The 22,992-nt window shown below is 37.8% G+C and overlaps 1 protein-coding gene across 24 annotated transcripts in view; it reads left to right on the top strand.

Moving 5' to 3' along the window:
- pleca (plectin a) overlaps nucleotides 1-14,312 on the top strand; it is a 122,613-nt gene extending 108,301 nt beyond the window's left edge. For all 24 annotated transcript variants that reach the window (XM_048202386.1, XM_048202387.1, XM_048202385.1 and 21 more), the window contains 2 exons: nucleotides 1,304-4,648; nucleotides 5,684-14,312. In XM_048202386.1, coding sequence (XP_048058343.1) covers nucleotides 1,304-4,648; nucleotides 5,684-11,992 — 9,654 coding nt within the window. In that variant the 3' untranslated portion in view covers nucleotides 11,993-14,312. The remainder of the gene's footprint in view (nucleotides 1-1,303; nucleotides 4,649-5,683) is intronic.
- The last annotated feature ends 8,680 nt before the right edge of the window (nucleotides 14,313-22,992 follow it).

Raw genomic sequence — 22,992 nt, 5'->3', positions numbered from 1 at the left:
CCATATGAGACACAGTTACATTTTTATCAAAGAGTGACACAATAGTGAAGACAAGTTCTGGAAATCAAAAATGTAACAGATTGATCTGCTCACCTAGGTCTTCAGTTTTATTAATGCTAGTGGTGCAGCACATTCCATTTTTCACAATGTATGTCTTTCATTATGTGTTTACTACTATGGAGGTCTTAATATCTCTTACATTATAGTGAGCTCTCAGTTAGTTTAGGTACCCTTCAGCCTGAAGCCAACTTAAAATATTCTCTTCTCCTAAAAATAAAAGTTAGTGCATGGTGCAATGTACCAGTGATGCCACATTGTTTCTCTAGTTTAATTTCCTTTTTGGATTTGGTCTGCTGCTTTTGTAAAAAGATAGACACATTGTTATCCATCATTCCTTTGTGCTCTAGTTGTTGATTTTCCCTCTGAGTATTCTTCAGCCTGACTGTCACCCCTTCTTCTGTAGTTGTTTTCTGCACAATTTTGGTTTCCATTTTCCTTTCTAACCTTTATTTTCTTGTTTGCTTCTCTAAACTGCTTGCCAGTACTTTATCATGATGAATGTTTGTCATGTTTGGGCGCTAAAGAGGTAAATTGTCCACAAAAATGCATGTTCATCCTATTCCAGTCCCTTGTTAATTACTTTTGAATTTTTGCCATTATTAAGAAATATGTTAACTAAAATATAAAATAATATATGCATTCATATATATTATTGGATTTGTCAAAATCTACACTTTGGCATTCATCAGACCAGTTTTTCTTCTTTTCCCCCCATATGGTCTAAAAAAATTCTCATTGTTTCTTTGCTGCATCACTAAGCTGTTCTGTTGTAGGCATGATAATATCATGAATATAGATTTTCAAATACTTTTTTCTTCATAGACCCTTTACAATAATAATTTATCTAAAGATTAATATATTAAAATGATCAATTTCCATATTTTGTTCAAAAGGGAATCCAAAACACCTGTAACCCATCATTTATTTAAAAAAAAAAAAAAAAAAAAAGTAGCCATATCCAGTGATAACTCCTCATAAGCATGAAGCCATTTGATATTCCAGCTGTAGTGGTGTTTTGTGAAGTGATTGTGTCTCATTTTGTGTACCATACATTGTGACTTTATATTATCCTTAATAAATCTTCTGTAACTACATAAGTTGTTTTTCTGTTTAGCTTAACTATTTAGCATAACACCCTGTAACTTTGTCCATGTACTTACATTTGCATGTACGTACATGCACTTAATATCTAACTCTTAAACTTTGTTTCTGTTTCCCCTACTATTTACCCCCACTAATACAGAAAGCTGCCGAAAAACTTAAGGAAGAAGATAGAAAAAAGCTGGCCGAGATGCAGGCCGAGCTAGAAAAGCAAAGGCAGTTAGCTGAATCTCACGCAAAGGCTATTGCTAAAGCAGAACAAGAGGCAAATGAGCTGAAGACCAAGATGAAAGACGAAGTCAGCAAGCGACAGGACGTCGCTGTCGATGCTGAGAAACAGAAGCACAATATTCAGCGAGAGCTTCAGGAGCTCAAAAGCCTTTCTGACCAGGAAATCAAGTCTAAGACTCAACAGGTAGAGGAAGCCCTCCAAAGCCGCACCAGAATTGAAGAAGAAATCCGTATAATCCGTCTCCAGTTAGAGACAACAATGAAACAAAAAAGCACTGCTGAAACAGAGCTTCAACAGCTCAGGGAAAAAGCTTCAGATGCCGAAAAACTTCGAAAAGCAGCGCAGGATGAAGCAGAGAAGCTTCGGAAGCAAGTTGCCGAAGAGACTCAGAAGAAACGCAAGGCAGAAGAGGAGCTTAAACTGAAATCAGAGGCAGAAAAGGAGGCTGCCAAAGAGAAAAAGAGGGCCCTTGAGGATCTTGAGAAGTTCAAGCTTCAAGCTGAAGAAGCTGAGAGGCACATGAAGCAAGCAGAGCTGGAAAAGCAGAGACAGATTCAAGTGGTAGAGGAGGTGGCTAAGAAAACTGCAGCCACTCAGCTTGAGAGTAAACAGTTGTCATTGACAGCAAAACTGGAAGAATCACTCAAACATGAGCAGGTGATGGTCATTCAACTGCAGGAAGAGGCGGAACATCTCAAAAAGCAGCAAGCTGAAGCAGATAAGGCAAGAGAGCAGGCAGAAAAGGAGCTAGAAACATGGAGACAGAAGGCTAATGAAGCTCTCCGGCTCCGGCTCCAGGCAGAAGAAGAGGCCAATAAGAAAACTGCAGCTCAGGAGGAAGCGGAGAAACAGAAGGAGGAAGCCAAACGGGAGGCAAAGAAGAGAGGAAAAGCTGAGGAGGCTGCCCTTAAACAGAAAGAGTTTGCCGAAAAGGAACTGGAGAACCAAAGGAAAATGGCTGAAGAAACTGCTAAACAGAAGCTTGCAGCAGAGCAAGAGCTTATTAGATTAAGAGCAGATTTTGAGCATGCTGAACAACAGAGAACTGTCTTGGATGATGAGCTCCAACGTCTCAAAAATGATGTCAATGCTGCTGTCAACCAGAAGAAGGAGCTTGAGGAGGAACTGGTCAAAATTAGGAAGGAGATGGAGGTTCTACTGCAGATGAAATCCAAAGCTGAGAAAGAGTCTATGTCAAACACTGAAAAGAGCAAACAACTACTTGAATCTGAGGCTGCCAAAATGAGGGAACTGGCTGAAGAGGCAACTAAACTGAGGTCAGTTGTAGAAGAAGCAAAGAAACAGAGGCAGATTGCAGAAGAAGAAGCTGCCCGTCAGAGAGCAGAGGCTGAGCAGATCCTCAAAGAAAAGTTAGCAGCTATCAACGAAGCAACCCGTCTAAAAACTGAGGCTGAGATCGCTTTGAAAGAGAAGGAGGCTGAAAATGACCGTTTAAAGAGAAAATCCGAAGAAGAGGCCTACCAGAGGAAAGTTCTCGAAGATCAAGCGGCTCAGCATAAGCAAGCAATTGCAGAAAAGATTGATCAGCTCAAGAAATCTTCAGACACTGAGCTCGATAGGCAAAAGAAAATCGTAGAAGAAACCTTGAAGCAGAGGAAAGTGGTGGAGGAGGAGATCCACATTCTCAAACTCAATTTTGAAAAAGCTTCAACTGGCAAACAGGACCTTGAACTTGAGCTTAACAAACTGAAGGGCATTGCAGAGGAGACACAGAAGAGCAAAGCGAAGGCTGAGGAAGAGGCAGAGAAATTCCGAAAACTTGCTTTGGAAGAGGAGAAAAAAAGGAAAGAGGCAGAGGCCAAGGTGAAAAAAATCCAGGCTGCAGAAGAAGAGGCGGCAAGACAACACAAAGCTGCTCAAGAGGAGGTTGACCGTCTTATAAAGAAAGCAGAAGATGCCAAAAAGCAGAAAGAGATTGCAGAGAAAGAAGCCGAGAGACAGATCGTTTTAGTCAAAGAGGCTGCACAGAAGTGCTCTGCTGCTGAGCAGAAAGCCCAAGATGTTCTTCTCCAGCAAAATAAAGACAGCATGGCGCAGGATAAACTCAAGGAAGAGTTTGAAAAAGCAAAGAAACTGGCACAAGATGCAGAAAAGGCTAAAGACAAGGCTGAGAAAGAGGCTGCCCTGTTGCAGAAGAAAGCAGAGGAAGCTGAACGTCAAAAGCAGGCAGCTGAGGCTGAAGCTGCCAAACAGTCCAAAGCCCAGGAAGATGCTGAAAAACTGAGGAAGGAAGCTGAAAAGGAAGCTTCCAGACGGGCTGAGGCAGAGGCTGCTGCTTTAAAACAAAAGCAAGAGGCTGATGCGGAAATGGCCAAGTACAAAAAGCTTGCAGAAAAGACCCTGAAGCAGAAGTCTTCAGTTGAGGAGGAGCTAGTGAAGGTTAAAGTGCAACTTGATGAGACAGACAAACAGAAATCTATCCTTGATGATGAACTTAAGAGACTCAAACAAGAGGTCAGTGATGCTATGAAGCAGAAGGCTCAAGTAGAGGATGAGCTCTCTAAAGTCAAGATTCAGATGGAGGAATTACTAAAACTGAAACTTAAAATTGAAAAGGAAAACCAAGAGCTTATGAAGAAAGATAAAGATAACACAAAGAAACTCCTTGAGGAGGAGGCTGAGAACATGAAAAAATTGGCAGAGGAGGCAGCACGGCTCAATATTGAGGCTCAAGAAGCTGCAAGATTACGACAAATTGCAGAGTCTGATCTCGCCAAACAGAGGGAACTGGCTGATAAGATGCTGGAAGAGAAAAAGCAGGCTATTCTTGAGGCAACAAAACTGAAGGCTGAAGCTGAAAAGCTCCAGAAACAGAAAGATCAGGCACAGGTAGAGGCTCAAAAGCTGTTAGAGGCCAAAAAGGAGATGCAGCAGCGTCTGGAGCAGGAGACTGAAGGCTTCCAGAAATCTTTAGAGGCTGAACGCAAGAGGCAATTAGAGATTACCGCAGAGGCTGAGAAACTAAAGATGAAGGTGACGCAGCTAAGTGATGCTCAGTCAAAAGCGGAGGAGGAAGCCAAAAAATTCAAGAAACAAGCAGATGAAATCAAAAACCGTCTGCTAGAGACTGAAAAACAGACTTCAGAAAAACACACTGTTGTTAAGAAACTGGAAGTACAGAGACTGCAGAGCAAAAAAGAGGCTGATGATCTGCATAAAGCAATCGCAGAGCTTGAGAAAGAAAAGGAAAAACTGAAAAAAGAGGCTGCTGACTTACAAAAACAATCAAAAGAGGTATTGTGTTACTGCAGTCTAGTGTTTAAAATATGACCCTTAAACACCTTAATTAACAATTAACAGTTTTTATACCACTTCTGAACCTTTGTTCATGTAAATTGTATGTTGCCAGTCACAGTGATAACAAAGCCTGCAATTATCATGAACAAAGATGTTCTGGTCCCCTTTAACCCCTTTAATTGTTAGTATCACTATTTAGTGTTTTATTACTTTCTAATGTCTTTAACTTAGGCATTATAATGTGTTGTAATTTTCCTAATATTTCCATAATTTATTCAACAACAAACTAAAATAATTCCAGCTGTTATATATAAGTGTACCTTTTAATTAATCTCTATTCTAGTATGTTGTAAAGTTATCATATTTCTATCGTATATTGTATTCACTTGATTCTGTCATTACAGTGATTTCCATTGAAAAGACATTTAAGATCTTAAAGATATAGTTAACCTAAAATTAAAAAAAAAAAATGCCATCATTTACTCTTGTTCCAAACCTGTATGACTTACTTTCTTCTGTGGAACTCAAAGATAATATGAAAAATGTATCTGTGTTTCCCATGGAATGAAAGTCAGTGGGTTCCAATATTATTTTCACCCCCTTTGACTTTCATTGTATGGACATAAACAGTTGAAACTGTTGAAAACTTTCTGCAGAAAAAAGGTAGGTTAGGTTTGTGACAACATGAGTGTGAGTAAATGATGACATTTTCATTTGTGGGAAAACTATAACTTTAACAAATGCATTCACTTAATTGTCATTTCAATGAAATCAATGTAACCACAGAATCAAATAAACACAATACACTATATAAATATGACACCAAAGCATATGAGAGATTAATTAAAAAGTACACTGACAGGTGCAAGTTATGATGTAATTATATAAGAGAGAATATAACTGCATCATAAAATGCTAAATTATCTGTTCCATAAACATATTGTATTGAGTTGTGCAGTTATATTTTTCCTTATACAGTGATTTCCATGTCATGCATTGAATTAATTATTGTTTTATGCTGTTTTACCACAGATGGCCAATGTGCAACAAGAACAGTTACAGCAGGAAAAGACTATCCTCCAGCAGACTTTCTTTGCAGAAAAAGAGACACTGCTGAAGAAGGAGAAAGCCATTGAGGCAGAGAAAAAGAAGCTGGAGAAGCAATTTGAAGATGAAGTGAAGAAGGCTGAAGCACTTAAAGATGAACAGGAGCGTCAGAAAAAGCAAATGGAGGAGGAGAGAAAGAAACTGCAGTCTGCCATGGATGCTGCTATCAAAAAGCAAAAGGATGCTGAGGAAGAGATGAATGACAGGCAAAAAGAAATGCAAGAGCTTGAAAAGAAAAGAATTGAACAAGAGAAACTTCTGGCAGAGGAAAACAAGAACTTGCGAGAAAAACTCCAGCAGCTTCAGAGTTCACAAAAGCCATCCCACACCAAGGAGATTGAAATTCAAACTGACAAAGTCCCTGAAGAAGAGTTAGTTCAAATGACCATGGTTGAAACAACAAAGAAGGTCCTAAATGGCTCTACAGAAGTGGATGGTGTGAAAAAAGATGTACCCCTGGCATTTGATGGAATCAGAGAGAAGGTGCCTGCAAGCAGACTCCATGAGATTGGTGTGCTCAGCAAAAAAGAATTTGACAAGCTTAAGAAAGGCAAAACAACTTTGCAAGAGCTTTCTAAGAATGACAAGGTCAAGATGTGCCTAAAAGGTAAAGATTGCATTGGCGGTGTAATAGTTGAACCCAACCAGAAAATGAGCATTTATCAAGCTTTGAAGGACAAGAAGATTACACAAAGCACAGCTATGATGCTTCTTGAAGCCCAAGCTGCATCTGGTTACATAATTGACCCCATTAAGAACAGAAGACTTTCTGTAAGCGAAGCTGTGAAGGATACCTTGATTGGACCCGAGTTGCACACCAAGTTGTTATCGGCCGAAAGGGCCGCCACAGGATTCAAAGATCCATTCACTGGAAACACAATCTCACTGTTTGAAGCAATGAAAAAAGGTTTGATCGCAGAAGACCAGGCCACAAAACTTCTTGATTCTCAATATGCAACTGGTGGGATAATTGATCCTGTCAATAGCCACCGTGTACCAGTGCAAATGGCTTGCACACAAGGTCAGCTTGATGATGATCTAAGCAAAATTCTGTCCAGCCCTCCTGCTGACAAAAAAGCATTCATTGATCCCAACACTCAGGATAGCCTCACTTATCGTGAGCTACTGGAGCAATGCAAACCAGATCCTGAGACAGGCATTCCATTACTACCAATCACAGAACATGCATCCCAAATTGAAAGAACTTATACTGATGAGGAGACTAAAGATGTATTTAGTAAGGCAAACCTAACAGTTCCATTTGGAAGATTCAAAGGAAAGGCTGTCACAATTTGGGAGGTCATAAACTCTGAGTACTTCACTGAAGAACAGAGAAAGGATCTTATCCGTCAATACAAGACAGGCAAAATTACAGTTGAAAAAGTTATTAGAATTGTAATAACTGTTGTAGAGGACAAGGAAAACAAGAAGGAACCTGCATTTGATGGTTTGAGATCATCAGTGCCAGCGTCTGAACTTCTGGAAGCAAAGGTTATTAATAAAGATTTGTTCAACAAATTGCACAATGGAAAAGCTACTCTTAAAGAGGTGTCTGAGCTTGAACCCGTCAAGAAAGCCCTAAAGGGGACACACAGTATTGCTGGAGTGCAGATTGAGTCAACTTCTGAAAAGATGTCTTTCTATGAAGCCATGAAGAAGGACTTACTTGGAACAGAGCCTGCGCTAAACCTTCTGGAGGCCCAGGCTGGAACAGGCTTCATAATTGATCCAGTGAAAAACCAAAAGCTCACAGTTGATGAAGCAGTCAAAAGTGGTGTTGTTGGCCCAGAGCTGCATGAGAAATTGTTGTCTGCGGAAAGAGCTGTTTGTGGTTACAAAGATCCATATACTGGAAAAACTGTATCTCTGTTTGAAGCAATGCAAAAAGATCTCATTAAGAAAGACCAAGGTGTCCGTCTGTTGGAAGCTCAACTTGCAACTGGAGGAATTATTGATCCTGATAAAAGTTACCGCATCACTCCAGATATTGCATATAAACGTGGTTACCTAAATGAGGAGATAAATCAAGACATAAGCAGCCCATCAGTCTCCAATAAAGTATTCATTGACCCCAACACACAAGAAAATGTCACTTATGCTGAACTTCTGAAAAGATGCATTACTGATAAGCAGACTGGTCTTCCATTGCTTCCACTATCTGAAAAGGCAATCAAGTCTAAAGAAATAGAACCAGTTTCTGATGCACAAACTAAAGAGACCTTGAGCCATGCTACAGTTGAGTTGCACAGTGGACTTTTTAAAGGAAGAATAATCACCATTTGGGAAATTATCAACTCTGAATATTTCACAGAGGAACAAAGGATTGAATTTATTCGGCAGTATAGATCACAAAAAATCACTATTGAAAAACTGATCAAGATTGTGATCGCTACAGTGGATGAAAAAGAAAAGAAGGGACAGGACAACTTTGATGGTTTCAGAGGACCTGTACCAGCCAGTTCCTTACTTGAATCTAAAATCATTGACAAAGACACCTATGACAAAATCCAACAAGGAAAAAAGAAACCTGCAGAAGTTAGTGACTCCATTAAACGCTACTTGCAAGGTTCTGATTCTATTTCTGGGGTATTTTTGGAAAAAACAAAGGAAAAGCTCAGCATTTACCAAGCAATGAAGCAGAAACTGCTGACACCAAACACAGGTCTGTCCCTGCTTGAAGCTCAAGCAGCTACTGGCTACATAGTTGATCCTATCAGGAATGAGAAGTTTGTAGTGGATGATGCTGTTAAGGCTGGCATTGTTGGTCCAGAGCTTCATGAAAAACTGCTTTCAGCAGAGAAAGCTGTTACTGGTTACAAAGATCCATACACTGGTAATAAGATCTCTCTTCTTCAAGCAATGCAAAAGCAGCTTGTTCTAAGAGAACATGCCATACCTCTTCTAGATGCCCAGGAGGCCACTGGAGGGATAATTGATCCAGTAAATAGCCATCGACTTCCTAATGATATAGCCATTCAGCGTGGCTACTTCAGCAAGCAATTAGCCAAATCTTTTAAAGACCCCACAGATGACATCAAATGTTTCACTGACCCCAACAAAGATGAAAATGTCACATACAAACAACTGAAAGAGAGATGTATCACCGATCCAGAATTTGGAATTGCCCTGTTACCACTTTCTAAAGCCCAGACTCCCGAGCAAGCGGAGAAATCCTATGTTTACACTGAGGAACAAGCAGAAACAGATTTAGCTAACACCCAAATAGCCATACCACATGAGAGTTATGCAGGAAAACAAGTGACATTATTGGAAGTCATGAAATCAGATTTGCTTCCTGAAGAGGAAAAACAAAGGCTCCTTGAACAGTATCGTTCAGGCAAAATCACAAAAGAAAGAATGATCATTATTATAATTGAAATAATTGAACAAAGAGAGATCATCAAGACTGAGCAGAGTATGTCATGTGATGTAATCAGACGCCGGGTTACTATTGATGAACTTTACAGAGCGCGTATTATAGACCTCGAAACTTACAATCTGCTCAAACAAGGCAAGAAAACAATCCGGGAAGTTATGGAGATGCCAAGTGTGAAGCAGTATCTCTTTGGAACCGGCAGCATTGCTGGAGTTCTTTCAGATAACTATGCTAAGGTAAGCATCTACCAAGCCATGAAAAGAGGTCTCATTAAACCTGACATTGCCATTGATCTGTTGGAGGCACAAGCAGCCACAGGATTCATCACTGACCCTGTGAAAGATGAATTGTTGACAGTTGATGAGGCTGTACGGAAGGGTCTTGTTGGCCCAGAGATCCATGACAAACTCTTGTCTGCTGAGAGAGCAGTCACAGGTTATAAGGATCCCTACAGTGGTAAGGTCATTTCTCTATTCCAAGCCATGAAAAAGGACCTTGTTCCTGAGGATTATGCCATGAAGCTTTTGGAGGCCCAGGTAGCAACAGGTGGTCTCATGGATCCAGAGTACTACTTCCGCCTCCCAATTGATGTTGCCATGCAACGTGGTTACATGAACAAAGAAACCAGTGAGAGGATATCTGATCCAAGTGGAGATGTCAAACAGTTTACAGATCCAACAACAGATGAAAAGCTGTCTTATGCTCTACTTCTCAAAAGATGCAAAGCTGATAAAGAGAGTGGCTTACAATTATTGTCTCTGGCAGACAAGAGACTTCTATTTAAGGGCCTTAGAAAACAAATCACTCCAGACGAGTTGTTGCGCTCTCAAATTATTGATCAGAAGACCTACACAGCACTGATGGAGGGTACCATTTCTGTTGAGGACCTCAGTAAAGACCTGAAGAAATTTCTTGAAGGCATCAGCTGTATTGCAGGTGTGTTTGTAGAGGCTACAAAAGATCGACTTTCAGTCTACCAAGCCATGAAGAAGAACATGATCAGACCAGGCACTGCCTTTGAACTTCTGGAGGCTCAAGCAGCTACTGGGTATGTGATTGATCCAATCAAAAATCTCAAAATGAATGTCATTGAAGCTGTAAAAACGGGAGTCGTAGGACCAGAATTTAAAGACAAGCTTCTCTCTGCTGAACGAGCTGTGACTGGCTACAAAGATCCATACTCTGGCAAGGTGATCTCCCTGTTCCAGGCTATGAAGAAAGGTCTTATTCTGAAAGACCATGGTATCCGTTTGCTTGAGGCTCAAATAGCCACCGGTGGAATCATTGATCCTGAAGAGAGTCATCGACTTCCTGTTGAAATGGCTTACAAACGGGGTCTATTTGATGAGGAGATGAACGATATTCTCACTGATCCCTCTGATGACACTAAAGGGTTCTTCGATCCAAACACGGAGGAGAATTTAACTTACCTCCAGCTGATGGAGCGTTGTATAACAGATCCTGAAACTGGACTTTCTCTTTTACTGCTGAAAGAAAAGAAACGTGAAAGAAAGACATCCTCTAAGTCCTCAGTCCGCAAACGTAGAGTGGTTATTGTAGATCCAGAAACAGGAAAAGAAATGTCTGTGTATGAGGCATACCGCAAAGGGCTCATTGACCATCAAACATACATTGAACTTGCAGAGCAAGAGTGTGAATGGGAAGAAATTACCACCTCATCATCAGATGGAGTTGTCAAGTCTATGATCATTGACAGAAGGTCTGGACGGCAGTATGACATTGATGATGCAATCTCCAAGGGCCTCATAGACCAATCTGCTTTGGACCAGTACCGTGCTGGCACCCTTTCTATCACTGAATTTGCAGACATGCTCTCTGGCAATATGAGTGGCTTCAGATCTCGTTCATCTTCCTTTGGGTCAAGCTCATCCTATCCCATGAGTCCAGTTCCCTCCATAAAGACTCCGGCTACAACCTGGACTGATCCAACTGAGGAAACTGGACCAGTGGCTGGAATCTTAGATACAGATACTTTGGAAAAGGTGTCAGTTACAGAGGCTATGCATCGGAATCTAGTTGACAACATCACTGGTCAAAGACTACTTGAAGCACAAGCATGCACAGGGGGAATTATTGATCCAAACACTGGTGAGAAATTCTCTGTTGCTGATGCAATGAACAAAGGGCTGGTGGACAAGATCATGGTTGATCGTATCAACCTAGCACAGAAAGCTTTTCAGGGATTTGAAGATCCAAGAACCAAAACCAAAATGTCTGCCGCTCAAGCCTTAAAGAAGGGTTGGCTCTACTACGAAGCTGGCCAACGTTTTCTTGAAGTCCAGTACTTAACAGGCGGTTTAATTGAACCAGATGTTACAGGAAGAGTATCATTGGATGATGCTGTTAAGAAGGGCACTCTAGATGCACGCACTGCACAGAAACTAAGAGATGTCAGTGGATATTCCAAATACCTAACCTGCCCCAAAACAAAACTCAAGATCTCATACAAGGATGCCATGGACAGAAGTATGATAGAAGAAGGATCTGGCATGAGGTTGCTAGAGGCATCCTCTCAGTCAAGTAAAGGCCTTTACAGCCCATACAGCGTCAGTGGCTCTGGATCAACTTCGGGGTCTAGGTCTGGATCCAGAACTGGTTCAAGATCAGGCTCTAGAAGGGGAAGTTTTGATGCTACAGGCTCAGGTTTCTCCATGGGTTTTTCCTCATCCTACAGCCCCACTAGTTATGGCCGCCGTTATGATTCAGGGGTACATGGTGGACTTCAGATGGATGAGCTAAAGCAAGCCCTCACAGCTTTAGCATCAGGCAGGAACTGTTGCTATGATGAAAAGAGAATATTCACATCATCACAAAATCAGTCCTCTTTAGTTGCTTAATTTATGTACACAAAAGTACATTTATCCTGCTCTGCATGATATTGCTAATGGGCTTTTTTTACTGATGGGAATAATATTGCTATATAAGACTGGCTTTAATTTTATTTCATTTTTATATATTTAGTTTAATATACAGATGTTTTCCCTTTTCATTTTCACATGACAATATGAAACAATCATATACAGTTTTTCTGCACAACATGGCAGAATCTTATTCATATATTTTTTATATTCAATCTTTTCAACTATTAGCAGTGTTACATACTTATAGCCTCTTTTTTGTATTGTTTTGTTTGTTTGTTTTTTTCATGTACCTTGTAAATTGGCACATGAATAATACTGAAAAGTTTCAAGAATGTTTAGATTTATTGGAGAGGATATGGTAATGCTTCAGATGAGATGTAAAAGTTATTTGTTATATATTTTTGTGTATGTTTGTGTAAAGATCCTTATGATATCAATACACCTTTGGTCATAATTAAACACTGAACATTTTAAGCCAGCATGGGAAAAAAAAGAGGGCGGGGAGCTGTTGACTATCTGCAGAGTGGAATAAAGTCCATTTGGACACTCGTTATGATTGGGAGCATGTTAGTAAACAAAACATTACACAACTTGGCAGCACTGCCATGGCCGCTGTTCTGTAGAAATTCATTCTCTTCTCATTATTGAAAACTAGAGAACAATAAAGTTTGTACTATGCAGTCTTACTAGATAAAGTACAGCCATCTTAAAAACTGAAGATCATTACAGAATTTGCCACAAATCACACTAAATATGACATATTTAAAAGCATAACTCAAATCCCAACCATAATTTGCCTCTGGTCCTTTCCAGAATAATCTGATTTAAAGGGGACCTCACTTGCGCCTTAACCTTGTGTGACATCTGCATTAACTTTCTTGTAAATGTAATGTGCACCCTCAACAGGCTTAAAATATAAAGCCTAAAGACAATAATTATGTTTCACTGCAGATTATATTATTATACAGATGTAGAATTTTTAGCATAAAAGTGTTATATTGTTTGGGACACTCCCTTCTATGTTACAATGTCAGTTTAAATATTAACTAACCTGGCCAATTTCAATTCAAACACCTGCTTTTGTTTTTTTGCAGAAAAGCTCATGCACTGTGTAGTTATCAAATGAAATGAATATTATAAATGATGGGTCTTTTTTTTCTTTTCTTTTTTTTAATCAGTAGATGTCCCTTTCTGAGAGGGCACTGTGTCTACAGAGTTGCATATTTACTGACACCTGTCAACAGATTTTACAGAAACCGAGGTATTGATGTTTAATGTAGACTTGAAGACATGGTTAATGATTTTTGTCATATGCCATAAAATACTTAAGATTTTTAGAATACAATAAAGCAATTAGCAGAAAAAAAACCCTGGAACCTTGAATATGCCCAGTCTACCTCTTCTTTAAATTCAAGTCCCCAATTGTTATGCAAACTAACTTTGTTTTGAATCATCAGATGGCTCCATATCTTGCACTGCCACTTGAGCTCCACCTTTGTGTTTAGAGAATATGAAATGGATTGCTCCTTTCAAAAGAATCACATTGTGATCTTTCAACCAACATACATGTTCCACTACCTTTATTTATGCTCCATTTACAGCTTATGAATTTATTTGATTGAATAGAATTAAAAACACTAATGGTCTAGAAGAAATTGGTTTAGTCAACTGATATTCATATTGTTCAATTTTACCTAAATCTGAAGTGTTTAGTGTACTAGAAACGTTGGTGCGTAAATCACAGGACATTCTCTCTGTAAATCAGTCGCAATACTGCATAATAATATCTTGTGTGTTGGTATAATGTTGTAGGCCTATTGACAAGCTTTACAAATAATTTAATATCGATCTCTGAACTGAATGTAGATGTTTACAAAAACAAGGACTCTGTAGGTTAACAAATAATGACATATCTAAAACTGAATTACAATTCATGTAATTGGAAACGAAAGACTGAATTGCAAAGGCACAAAAAGAAAATCTGTTTCAGTCTCTTTAATGTGTTTTGTTCGGGGGGTTTTTAGACTTTTGTTTCACTGTACTGTAAATCATAATACTTCAATTTTAGTTATATTTTCCTACATTATATATTCTGCTTTTTATGTTCTACTAACATGATTAAAATGATGCAATATGAGCAGATATACTCAGCAAAGCCTTTTTTTTTTAAGTAAGCTTTTTGAGGCACTAAAAGGTATATTTGAAACTGTTCTGATATTAAATGCATGACCTGAGTATGGTATTTACAGGATGAAATGTTAATATTCTATTGTAAATAAACATTAAATATCTGCTGTACAGTCTCAGTTTACCAATTTGTCAACTCTTTGGTAGTAAGTCACATCCTTATGGGAAAAAAAAAAAGTATTCAAGGTATGGTTTCATGGTTTAAATCACTGTATGCATAATTTATTTAATGATTTACATCCATCAACTTTATTTGACACATTCGCCTTAGGGTAAGAGAGAGGTTTATCAGGCTATGACAGGTTTTGTATTGGGTTGGTTACGTGTTAGAAACCCCCTCAAGCTATTCACACACAATTTCCATAATCACAAGAAAATGCTAGAAAGGATAAAAAATTTGGGCTTTCGGTCAAAGATGGTTACAAACTACATTGCATATACAGTTGAGCTCAAAAGTTTGCATCCCCCTTGCAGGGGGTAACAAAATAAGGATCATGAAAATTGCATGTTATTTTTTATTTAGTACTGTCCTGAATAAACTATTTCACATAATAGATGTTTACATAAAGTCCACAAGACAAAAAAAAGAAAGAAAGAAAAAAACTGAATTTATAAAAATGACACTATTCCAGAAGGAAACATGATGCATTAAGAGCCGAGGGGGTGAAAACTTTTTTAATTGGATGAACAGGATAAATTGTACTTTTTTTGTCTTCTGGGAAACATGTAATTACATGTATATTTTGTAGCTTCCAAAGGGAAGTACTAAATGAAAAAATATGATCTTTAAACAAAATAAGATAAACTTGCACATCATCATCTTGTTCAAATGTTTTCACCCCCTAACTTTTAATGCATCATGTTTCCTTCTGGACCATCAGTGAATGTTTGCAGCTTTTTAAATAGGTGTGTTTGAGTTTTCCTCAGTGTGAAAATATGGATCTCAAAATCATATAGTCATTGTTGGAAAGGGTTCAAATATGCAAAAGAATTTTCACAGAACATTGAGGATTTTTCTGAAGAACAGAGCTCAGTTTAACTGCTCAGGACAAACAAGGGACTTAACAACCATCACAAAACATAAAAAAAAAAAAACCAAAAAAACAGTTGTGGATCATCCAGGTAACCACACAGTATTAGGAATCAAGGGTATGTAAACTTTTGAAAGGGGTCATTTTTATAAATTCAGCCATTTTATTTTTTTGTCTTGTGGACAGAAAACATATGTAAACATCTGTTTGATACAGTTTATTCAGGGCAGTACTAAATAAAAAATAAAATGCAATTTTCATGATCCTTCTTATTTTGTTAAAATGATTAACATTTTTGCATATTCTGCAAGGGGTATGTAAACCGTATCAATACATTTTTATGTATTCCATCCATGTTTTTCTTATGAGCAAAATTTTGCATTTTCTTCTGCTTTGAAATCAGATATTTTGTGTTGTTTGTTTGGTAACAGTTATAAACTCATCTGCTTTGTGCAAAGTCTAAATAATCTAAACAGAAATATTTAGAAGAAACAAATTTACAGTTTTTAATCACTGTAAATATACCAGATGTAGCATTGAGGTGTTTCACAGAATGATCGAAAAATGCTTAGGCTCACTTGAAAAAACAAAACAAAAAAAACCCACAATATTTGCATAATCAAGAAACAAACATACCTGGCTGAGCCAAAAGAAACCGGTAAATCAAGGTTAACTTCATAATTACCTTGTCATCAAAACACTATGTTTAAATGGTGGTATTAATGATTATTTGTTGTTGGGTGTGTATTTTGATGACTTAAATCACAATTATTATCTCTCAGCTTTTTCATAAATATTTAAAGTAGGCTACTGGCTCTATCTCCACCTAAACCCTTACCAAAACTCCCTTCTCACTGTCAAAGTTTTGTTTCCATAGCAAAATATTAAAGTTTGATTTTAACAGATGCATTAAAGGTCCCGTTTTTCGTGTTTTTTTTTAACCTTTGATTGTGTTTATAGTGCGCAATATAACGTGTTCATGTTTCGCGTGTAAAAAAAACACGTGTATAAAAACGGGCTGATGACTTCCTTGTTCTATGAAGTCCCTCCTTCAGAAATATGTAACGAGTTCTGACTGTGCCAGCGGTTGCTGTGTTGTGATTCGACAGCAGTTTAGCGCATCTTGCCCGGAAAGGTCACGCCTCTTACCATAACGTGGAGATGCACGCGCTCAGTGTTATTGTAAACATGTCTTTAATTTTACCCTATCAATTTGAGCCGGAATCAATCCCGGTGATTGGACTGCGGGATGAAAATAACAGCGTTTCGATGACATGGCGACAAACACACTCTACAAACGCAACTCTTGTGTATTCCTGTGGGCGGAGGTTAGTCAAAAAACTGTTTTAGTGACGTCATTAAAGAAGGAAGTAGAGGGATGTAGTCCAAACTGGCCGTTCGATGTAGGCGACTTCTGTTAAATAAAATATTTCACTTGGCATTGAACTTTGAGCATTAAAATTTTACAGATTTTATTTATACTCTAACAACAACATTACACACTAACTAAAGTTTGAAACATGGGATCACGAAGAACGGGACCTTTAAAATACAATGTTTATCACATAACTTAGTCACAAAAACTATTAGCAATTAGCACACCCAAACAACTCCCATTCTGTTCTTTATCTTTACTGAAACTGAATAGTGTCAGTTACAGAGTACAAAACTACACTGCCCAGCCTTGACATTGTTTTCCTGGAATATGGCCATGATACATCTTAATACATGGTTGTTTAAGAAATGAAAACCTAAACACTCCATCTTTTAGGGTTAAAAGAACGGTTGCCAAACATATAACATGCTAGAAAAATAATAATCACTGTAATAATGATCCATCCATAGACTCTTAAGTATTTGCCTATTAAAATCTAAACAGTGACTCATAGCAGACTAAAGGTGGGAGGGGAGTGGTTTAAGCAATTTCAACCCAAGCCATCAAACTGACGTCATCAGAGAAGGAATGCCATTCCAGACTGGAAGTAACTTTTGAGATTTTGATTGAAGATTACCATGACATACAATTTTTTTTCTGTGTATTAACTTGCACAGAGTATTTGTTCAACACAAGACTAGTAATGAGACTTCAATACAAGACTTCAATGATGTGCTTTGTTCCTTTAGTAGATCTCAATGGCAGTCAGTTTTGTTTCTTTACGAGTTCTCAATGACAGTCGGTTTTCATTGTCAGTCAGTTTTATTTATGAGATCTTAATACAGTATGTTTTGTTCTTTTATGAGATTTTAATGACAGTTGGTTTTGTTCCATTACGAGATTTTAGCATGTGTCCACCTGAACACCACACCCCTGTGTGCTAGAACATTTAATTTACAAACAATGGGAATTAATCCCTTCCGTTACTTCTTCAACAGCTTATACATTGATTTGCTTCCCGTGAGGCCAGGCACTATGCTGGGAAATGAGGTTTGTTTTGCAGCCATCTGGAAACATTAAGTATAGTATTAAAAGTGCCCTAGAACCAGTTGTTACAAGATGTATAAGTCTAAGGTGTCCCCTGAATGTGTCTGTGAAGTTTCAGCTCAAAATAAAATATTTTAACTGCCTATTTTGGGGCATCATTAACTATACACCGATTCAACGCGCGGCCCCACATTTAACAGTACATTAGCAACATGCTAACGAAACATTTAGAAAGACCATTCACAAATGTCACAAAAATATAATGTAATCATGGATCATGTCAGTTATTATCGCTATTGTTCTTGCTTGCTTACCTAGTCTGATGATTCAGCTGTGCAGATCCAGACGTTAATGCTGGCTGCCCTTGTGTAATGCCTTGAACATGAGCTGGCATATGCAAATATTGGGGGCGTACATATTAATGATCCCGACTGTTACGTAACAGTTATTTTGAGATTCGCCTGTTTTTCGGAGGTCTTTTAAACAAATGAGTTTTACATAAGGAGGAGGAAACAATGGAGTTTGAAACTCAATGTATGTCTTTTCCATGTACTGAACTCGTTATTCAACTATGCCAAGGTAAATTCATTTTTTGATTCTAGGGCACCTTTAATATTTTAATAGTAAGTATTTATATATGGACCTTGCTTTATGCCATGCTGGAAAAGAAAAGTCTTGTTCTGTTTAAAATGTTTGTCTTTTCATGGAGTTTTCATTGCCACACTTTTAAAAATAAAGGTTCTTTATTGTAACTGATTGTTCCATGAAGAATATTTAACATCAATGAAACGATTCCATTGCACAAAAGGTTCTTTAAAGTGGAACAAGATTCTTTAGATTATTAAAAAGTTCTTTTAAGAACGGATCACTGAAAAGTTCTTTGAGGAACCAAAAATGGTTCTTCTATTAATTGCTGCAAAAACCCTGTTTTGGGACCTTTATTTTTAAGAGTGCAAACATTTAGTCCAACCACTGGGTTGTTTTTAACCCAGAAAATTTAACAATGTAATGTTACTCAACATTTACTGAAATGTTTTCCTCCTAATATGAATCACATCACATCAGGTGCTCTCTCTCATTCTCATGACTTCCTGCTTTTCAGGATATTGTGGGTGTCAAGACAAGAACAATAAACAGAAAATGTAATGCATTGTCCAGCTGGGAATGGCATGTTCATGTGTTCCAGTGGAAAAGTGAGACTAATTAGGAAAATAGAGATTGATAATTTAACCAAATTATCTTCAACAGAAAAAAAAAAAAAAAAAAAAAAAACCCAGAGATTACATGTCCACATGAGACTCAAACCACTGTGGTAATATGCAATTTAGTTACTTTAAATCACAGCTGAAATTAAGCAGTGCCAAACAGAAACTTGGAAAGAAACTATAGTTTAATTGCTCATGCTAGAAAACGTGGGGTTTTTTTGTGGTTTAAAAAAAAAAAAAAAAAAAAAAAAATTGGCATGTTTGAGCACACTCAAAAAAATGAACTTTCACTGTTGTTAGTTTCACTCAAACCACCCTTGTTCACATTACTTAAAAAACTCATGTAACTACATGATCGTAATTTAACTGCGTTGTTTCTACTAAAATTGAGTATTGTCAGCTTTACTTAGTAAGTGTTTGTTCAGTCAACCTAACATTGCTGTGTGAAACGCTCACATTGTTGTTGACATAACTAACTGTGCAGTGGATCCGTAGTTCCCAGCATGCTTTGCAAGGGACTGCATTAGGAGAGTAAATTTAGGGATTAAAGTGTTATTTTATGTGTTTTTCAATAAAGGGAAAGATGTTGTTAGTTTATGTTAGTGTTTAATGTTCAGTTATGTTGGACATTTAGAGTAGTTTCTGTAATGTTTTTGAATTTTATGGTTACCATCATGCAGAAAAGTGTCGCCTGTGTTTAGGCTGTGCGCACTCATATACGTGTGTTTATAGGATGAAATCCTGCTCTCAAATCAATTCGGTTTGTTCAATTAGTTATTTTTTGAGTGCGTTTTGATATGTTGTATCCTTTTTATTTAAATGATTATTCAAAAAAAAAAAAAAATGTGTTCACCTTACATAATCAACATAACATTATTAAGAAACTGAATATAAATATTATGTAACAATGACATTCAAATGATTTGTATTTACTCAAAGAAATTTTGTCAGCTTTACTTGAATTTCTTTTGTTCATTCAACTAAATAGTTTTTTGTAAAATTACTCAATATTGTTGCATGGACACTTGACACTTATTTTTTAAGTAAATCCAACAATTCATTTTTTTGAGTGCATGTAACCCAGCCCCACACCTACCCATTTGTTACAGCTGGTTGCAGCAAGGAAGCAGAATCTAAATGCAGCACTCAAGGTTTATTCACAAAACAAAAACACTTACAGAAACAAAAGAAAGCAACAGAACTGAACAAACAGGGCTTAAATACAAAGAACAGAGGACTAAATGAGCCAACTAACGAGACACGCCTGAACTCAAACACTAATCAAATCAGAAACCAACAAGTGGCAGGAAACTGAGAACAAAGAACATGTGACTAAAGAAAAACAAACTCTAGATATATTCAACTGAACAGGACAAAACAACTCAAACCATGACAATTGTATTGCTTATCATACAATATAAAACACAGGATATTGTCACAGAACAGAAGAATGCAACACAGAAAAAAACTATAGTTATCACAGATGTCAACACACAAGTGATGACAGCAGGTGAGTGAACAGATTCTGGGAATTGTAATGCTGGCAGTGGATAACAGTTCTTATCTGTTTTAGTCGATGAAGACTTGAGATGGTGGACTAGATGATTGAAGCTAGTAGCAGATAACAGAAGACTGATGAGGGTTGAGTGACAAAGAGGCTCACACAGTTAAATGTCAATGCAGGTAAGTAAGGTTTCTGGTAGAATAAAACCAGCCAATTGTGGTGTGGAAGGTGACTGCTTATGAAGGGTGAGATGAGAGGAGCTGATCAGGGTAATCGCAGACAAGTGTGATGATTGAGAAGTGAGTGCAGGTGATTACCCAGGTGGATTGTGGGAGATGGAAGGGACTGGACTGGTGGCTGAGGATGTAACAGATATAACAAGAGAAACAAATACAGGCATAATTCATTCAAAAAGTATGAAATATTCCAAGTGGTACAAGGCCAAATGATTGATTTATCTAAAAACATTCTGTCTCCATCCACTGTAGATCTTGTGCACGCACATTCAAAATTGATGCAAGAAGAAGCGTTATGTGAGCTTTGATTGTGAAATGGCTTTGGCTCTCGTGTGTCTCATGACCGATTGCGTCATTGTGTCAGTTTTGGTTGTGAAATGGTATTCGGTTTGTGTAACTTGAAGCAGTGCTGCACAGACAGATTACTCACTCACTGTACTCACATGAACTGATTTAAATATGTTTTTAGTACATTAATGGATCTTGAGAGAGGAAATGTCATTGCTGGCTATATATGTAGGCCTTGCGGAGCCATCCGATTTCAACAGAAATATCTTAATTAGTGTTCCGAAGATTAACAAAGGTCTTACGGGTGTGGAACGGCATCAATGTGAGTAATAAATGACAGAATTTTCATTTTTGGGTGAACTAACCCTTTAAATAGTGACGCCAAAGGGTCCTGACCAAGCAACAATATGTGAAGAGGTGGGAGTGAGAATGTGTTGCATGGCATGATAATTATGTTTTTTTTTAGCTGGAGTGACTTGTTTGTTTTGGACAGACAGACAGAGAGACAGATTTCTGACATTTCTGAGCTTTAATGTCATCACTGTGTTAAAATGGCAGTACCAGGAAATAAATGTGTGTGTGGTCACATGGCCAAACTACCCAATCATGTTGGACCTGCCCTGAACTCATGTAGACATCTTAAATTTGCATTAGAAATGAAAGTGCTTCATAATAAGAGCTGCCTTTTAATACCACACTAAAATATGTGAGGAAAAATTGTGGTCACAATTGTTACAAGTGGGATTAAATGGGTTAGGATGTGGTTAACTGTGTTCATAATACAGTGTGGCCTCATACACCTTATTGCGTATATGTTTTCTATAACTAAAATAAAAAAACATTAAAATGGTACCATGTTAATAAAATATCAAGCATACATTAAAACATGAGAATTTATTCATTTAAATCCAATATAGTCCTAAAGACATGCTAAGGGTAATAGTTCACTTCTGTTGCTTCTACAGTGATACAGTACAGTAACTGGTGAACAGGTCTTTTGTGTCATAGCTTTTTAGCACAACTGGAGCGCTGTATTGACTGTGAGCATCTTAGACTGGAACAAAATGTTTTATAATGTTGTTAGGTACAATGTACATGTTGTGTTCATGTTGCATTGTAAAACACACTACTGAGCTGGGATAAGGGTGAGAGGTGAGAGACGGGTTTAGTAGTATGGGTTGGTTTAATGGTAGGATAAGGGGTATGGGAAGGGTCAGCTGAGTGATTAGGGGCTGAGCACCGATGGTGTGAGGACCCTCTTATAATTGCTCGGTCAATTATTATTCTTCTCCGAAATGAATCTTTGAAGTGGTAAAAATGTATGTCTGATATGGGTTTCAGAATTAGGTGTTGCCAAATGGCTCGGTAGCACCACCTACAAAATTTCAATTGAACGCCCTTTGCGCCATGTTTTACAAACAAGTATGAAATATGGTAGAGACATGTTGTTACATGTGAGGTAATACCTACAATAATACCTGTATGTAATGTAACTAATACCCAATACCTACAAAAAAGTCCCCGGGTGCAAAATCTGAAAACCCAACAGGAACTGAGATATTTTGAATTTTCTCTGCAAAATATTTGCTGTTTTTGCTATTTCCAGACCTTGTACTCGAACAAACTTCTCCTAGAACTTTAATCAGATCAACATCATATGTGGTCTGTCTAATCTAAAGGCCTTTGCGAAAATTAAATTGCGAAGATCTTGAGTTTTCGCTGAAGGCATGTCTGTGGTGGCCTGACAAATTTCGATGTTTAGCCATGAAACAGGAAGTTGTTGTAACTCGGGCACACGTCGGATCTGCCCCAAACCTCACATGTTTTATTAGAGTCCTGGCCTGAAGACATCTACATGCCAATATTCAGTTACAGTCATAGCGCCTCTTATGGGCAACAGGAAATGGCATGTTTCACACTGTTATTAAAGGTGCTAAAGACGTTTTGTTTTATACATTTTTGCAATATTACTTGAAACTGTCTTTACTAACTGATAAAAGACTATTTATTAGGTGCACTGAAAGGAATAATATTAATATACATCATCTGTGCACGAGGTAGGGCATTAAAAACATCAGCCAATCATTTACGCGATCATTGTGT

This window comes from Megalobrama amblycephala, linkage group LG9, assembly GCF_018812025.1.
Source record: "Megalobrama amblycephala isolate DHTTF-2021 linkage group LG9, ASM1881202v1, whole genome shotgun sequence".
Lineage (NCBI taxonomy): Eukaryota > Metazoa > Chordata > Actinopteri > Cypriniformes > Xenocyprididae > Megalobrama > Megalobrama amblycephala.
The sequence above is the reverse complement of the archived record's forward strand: the minus strand, read 5'-3'. Positions and strand labels throughout refer to the sequence as shown.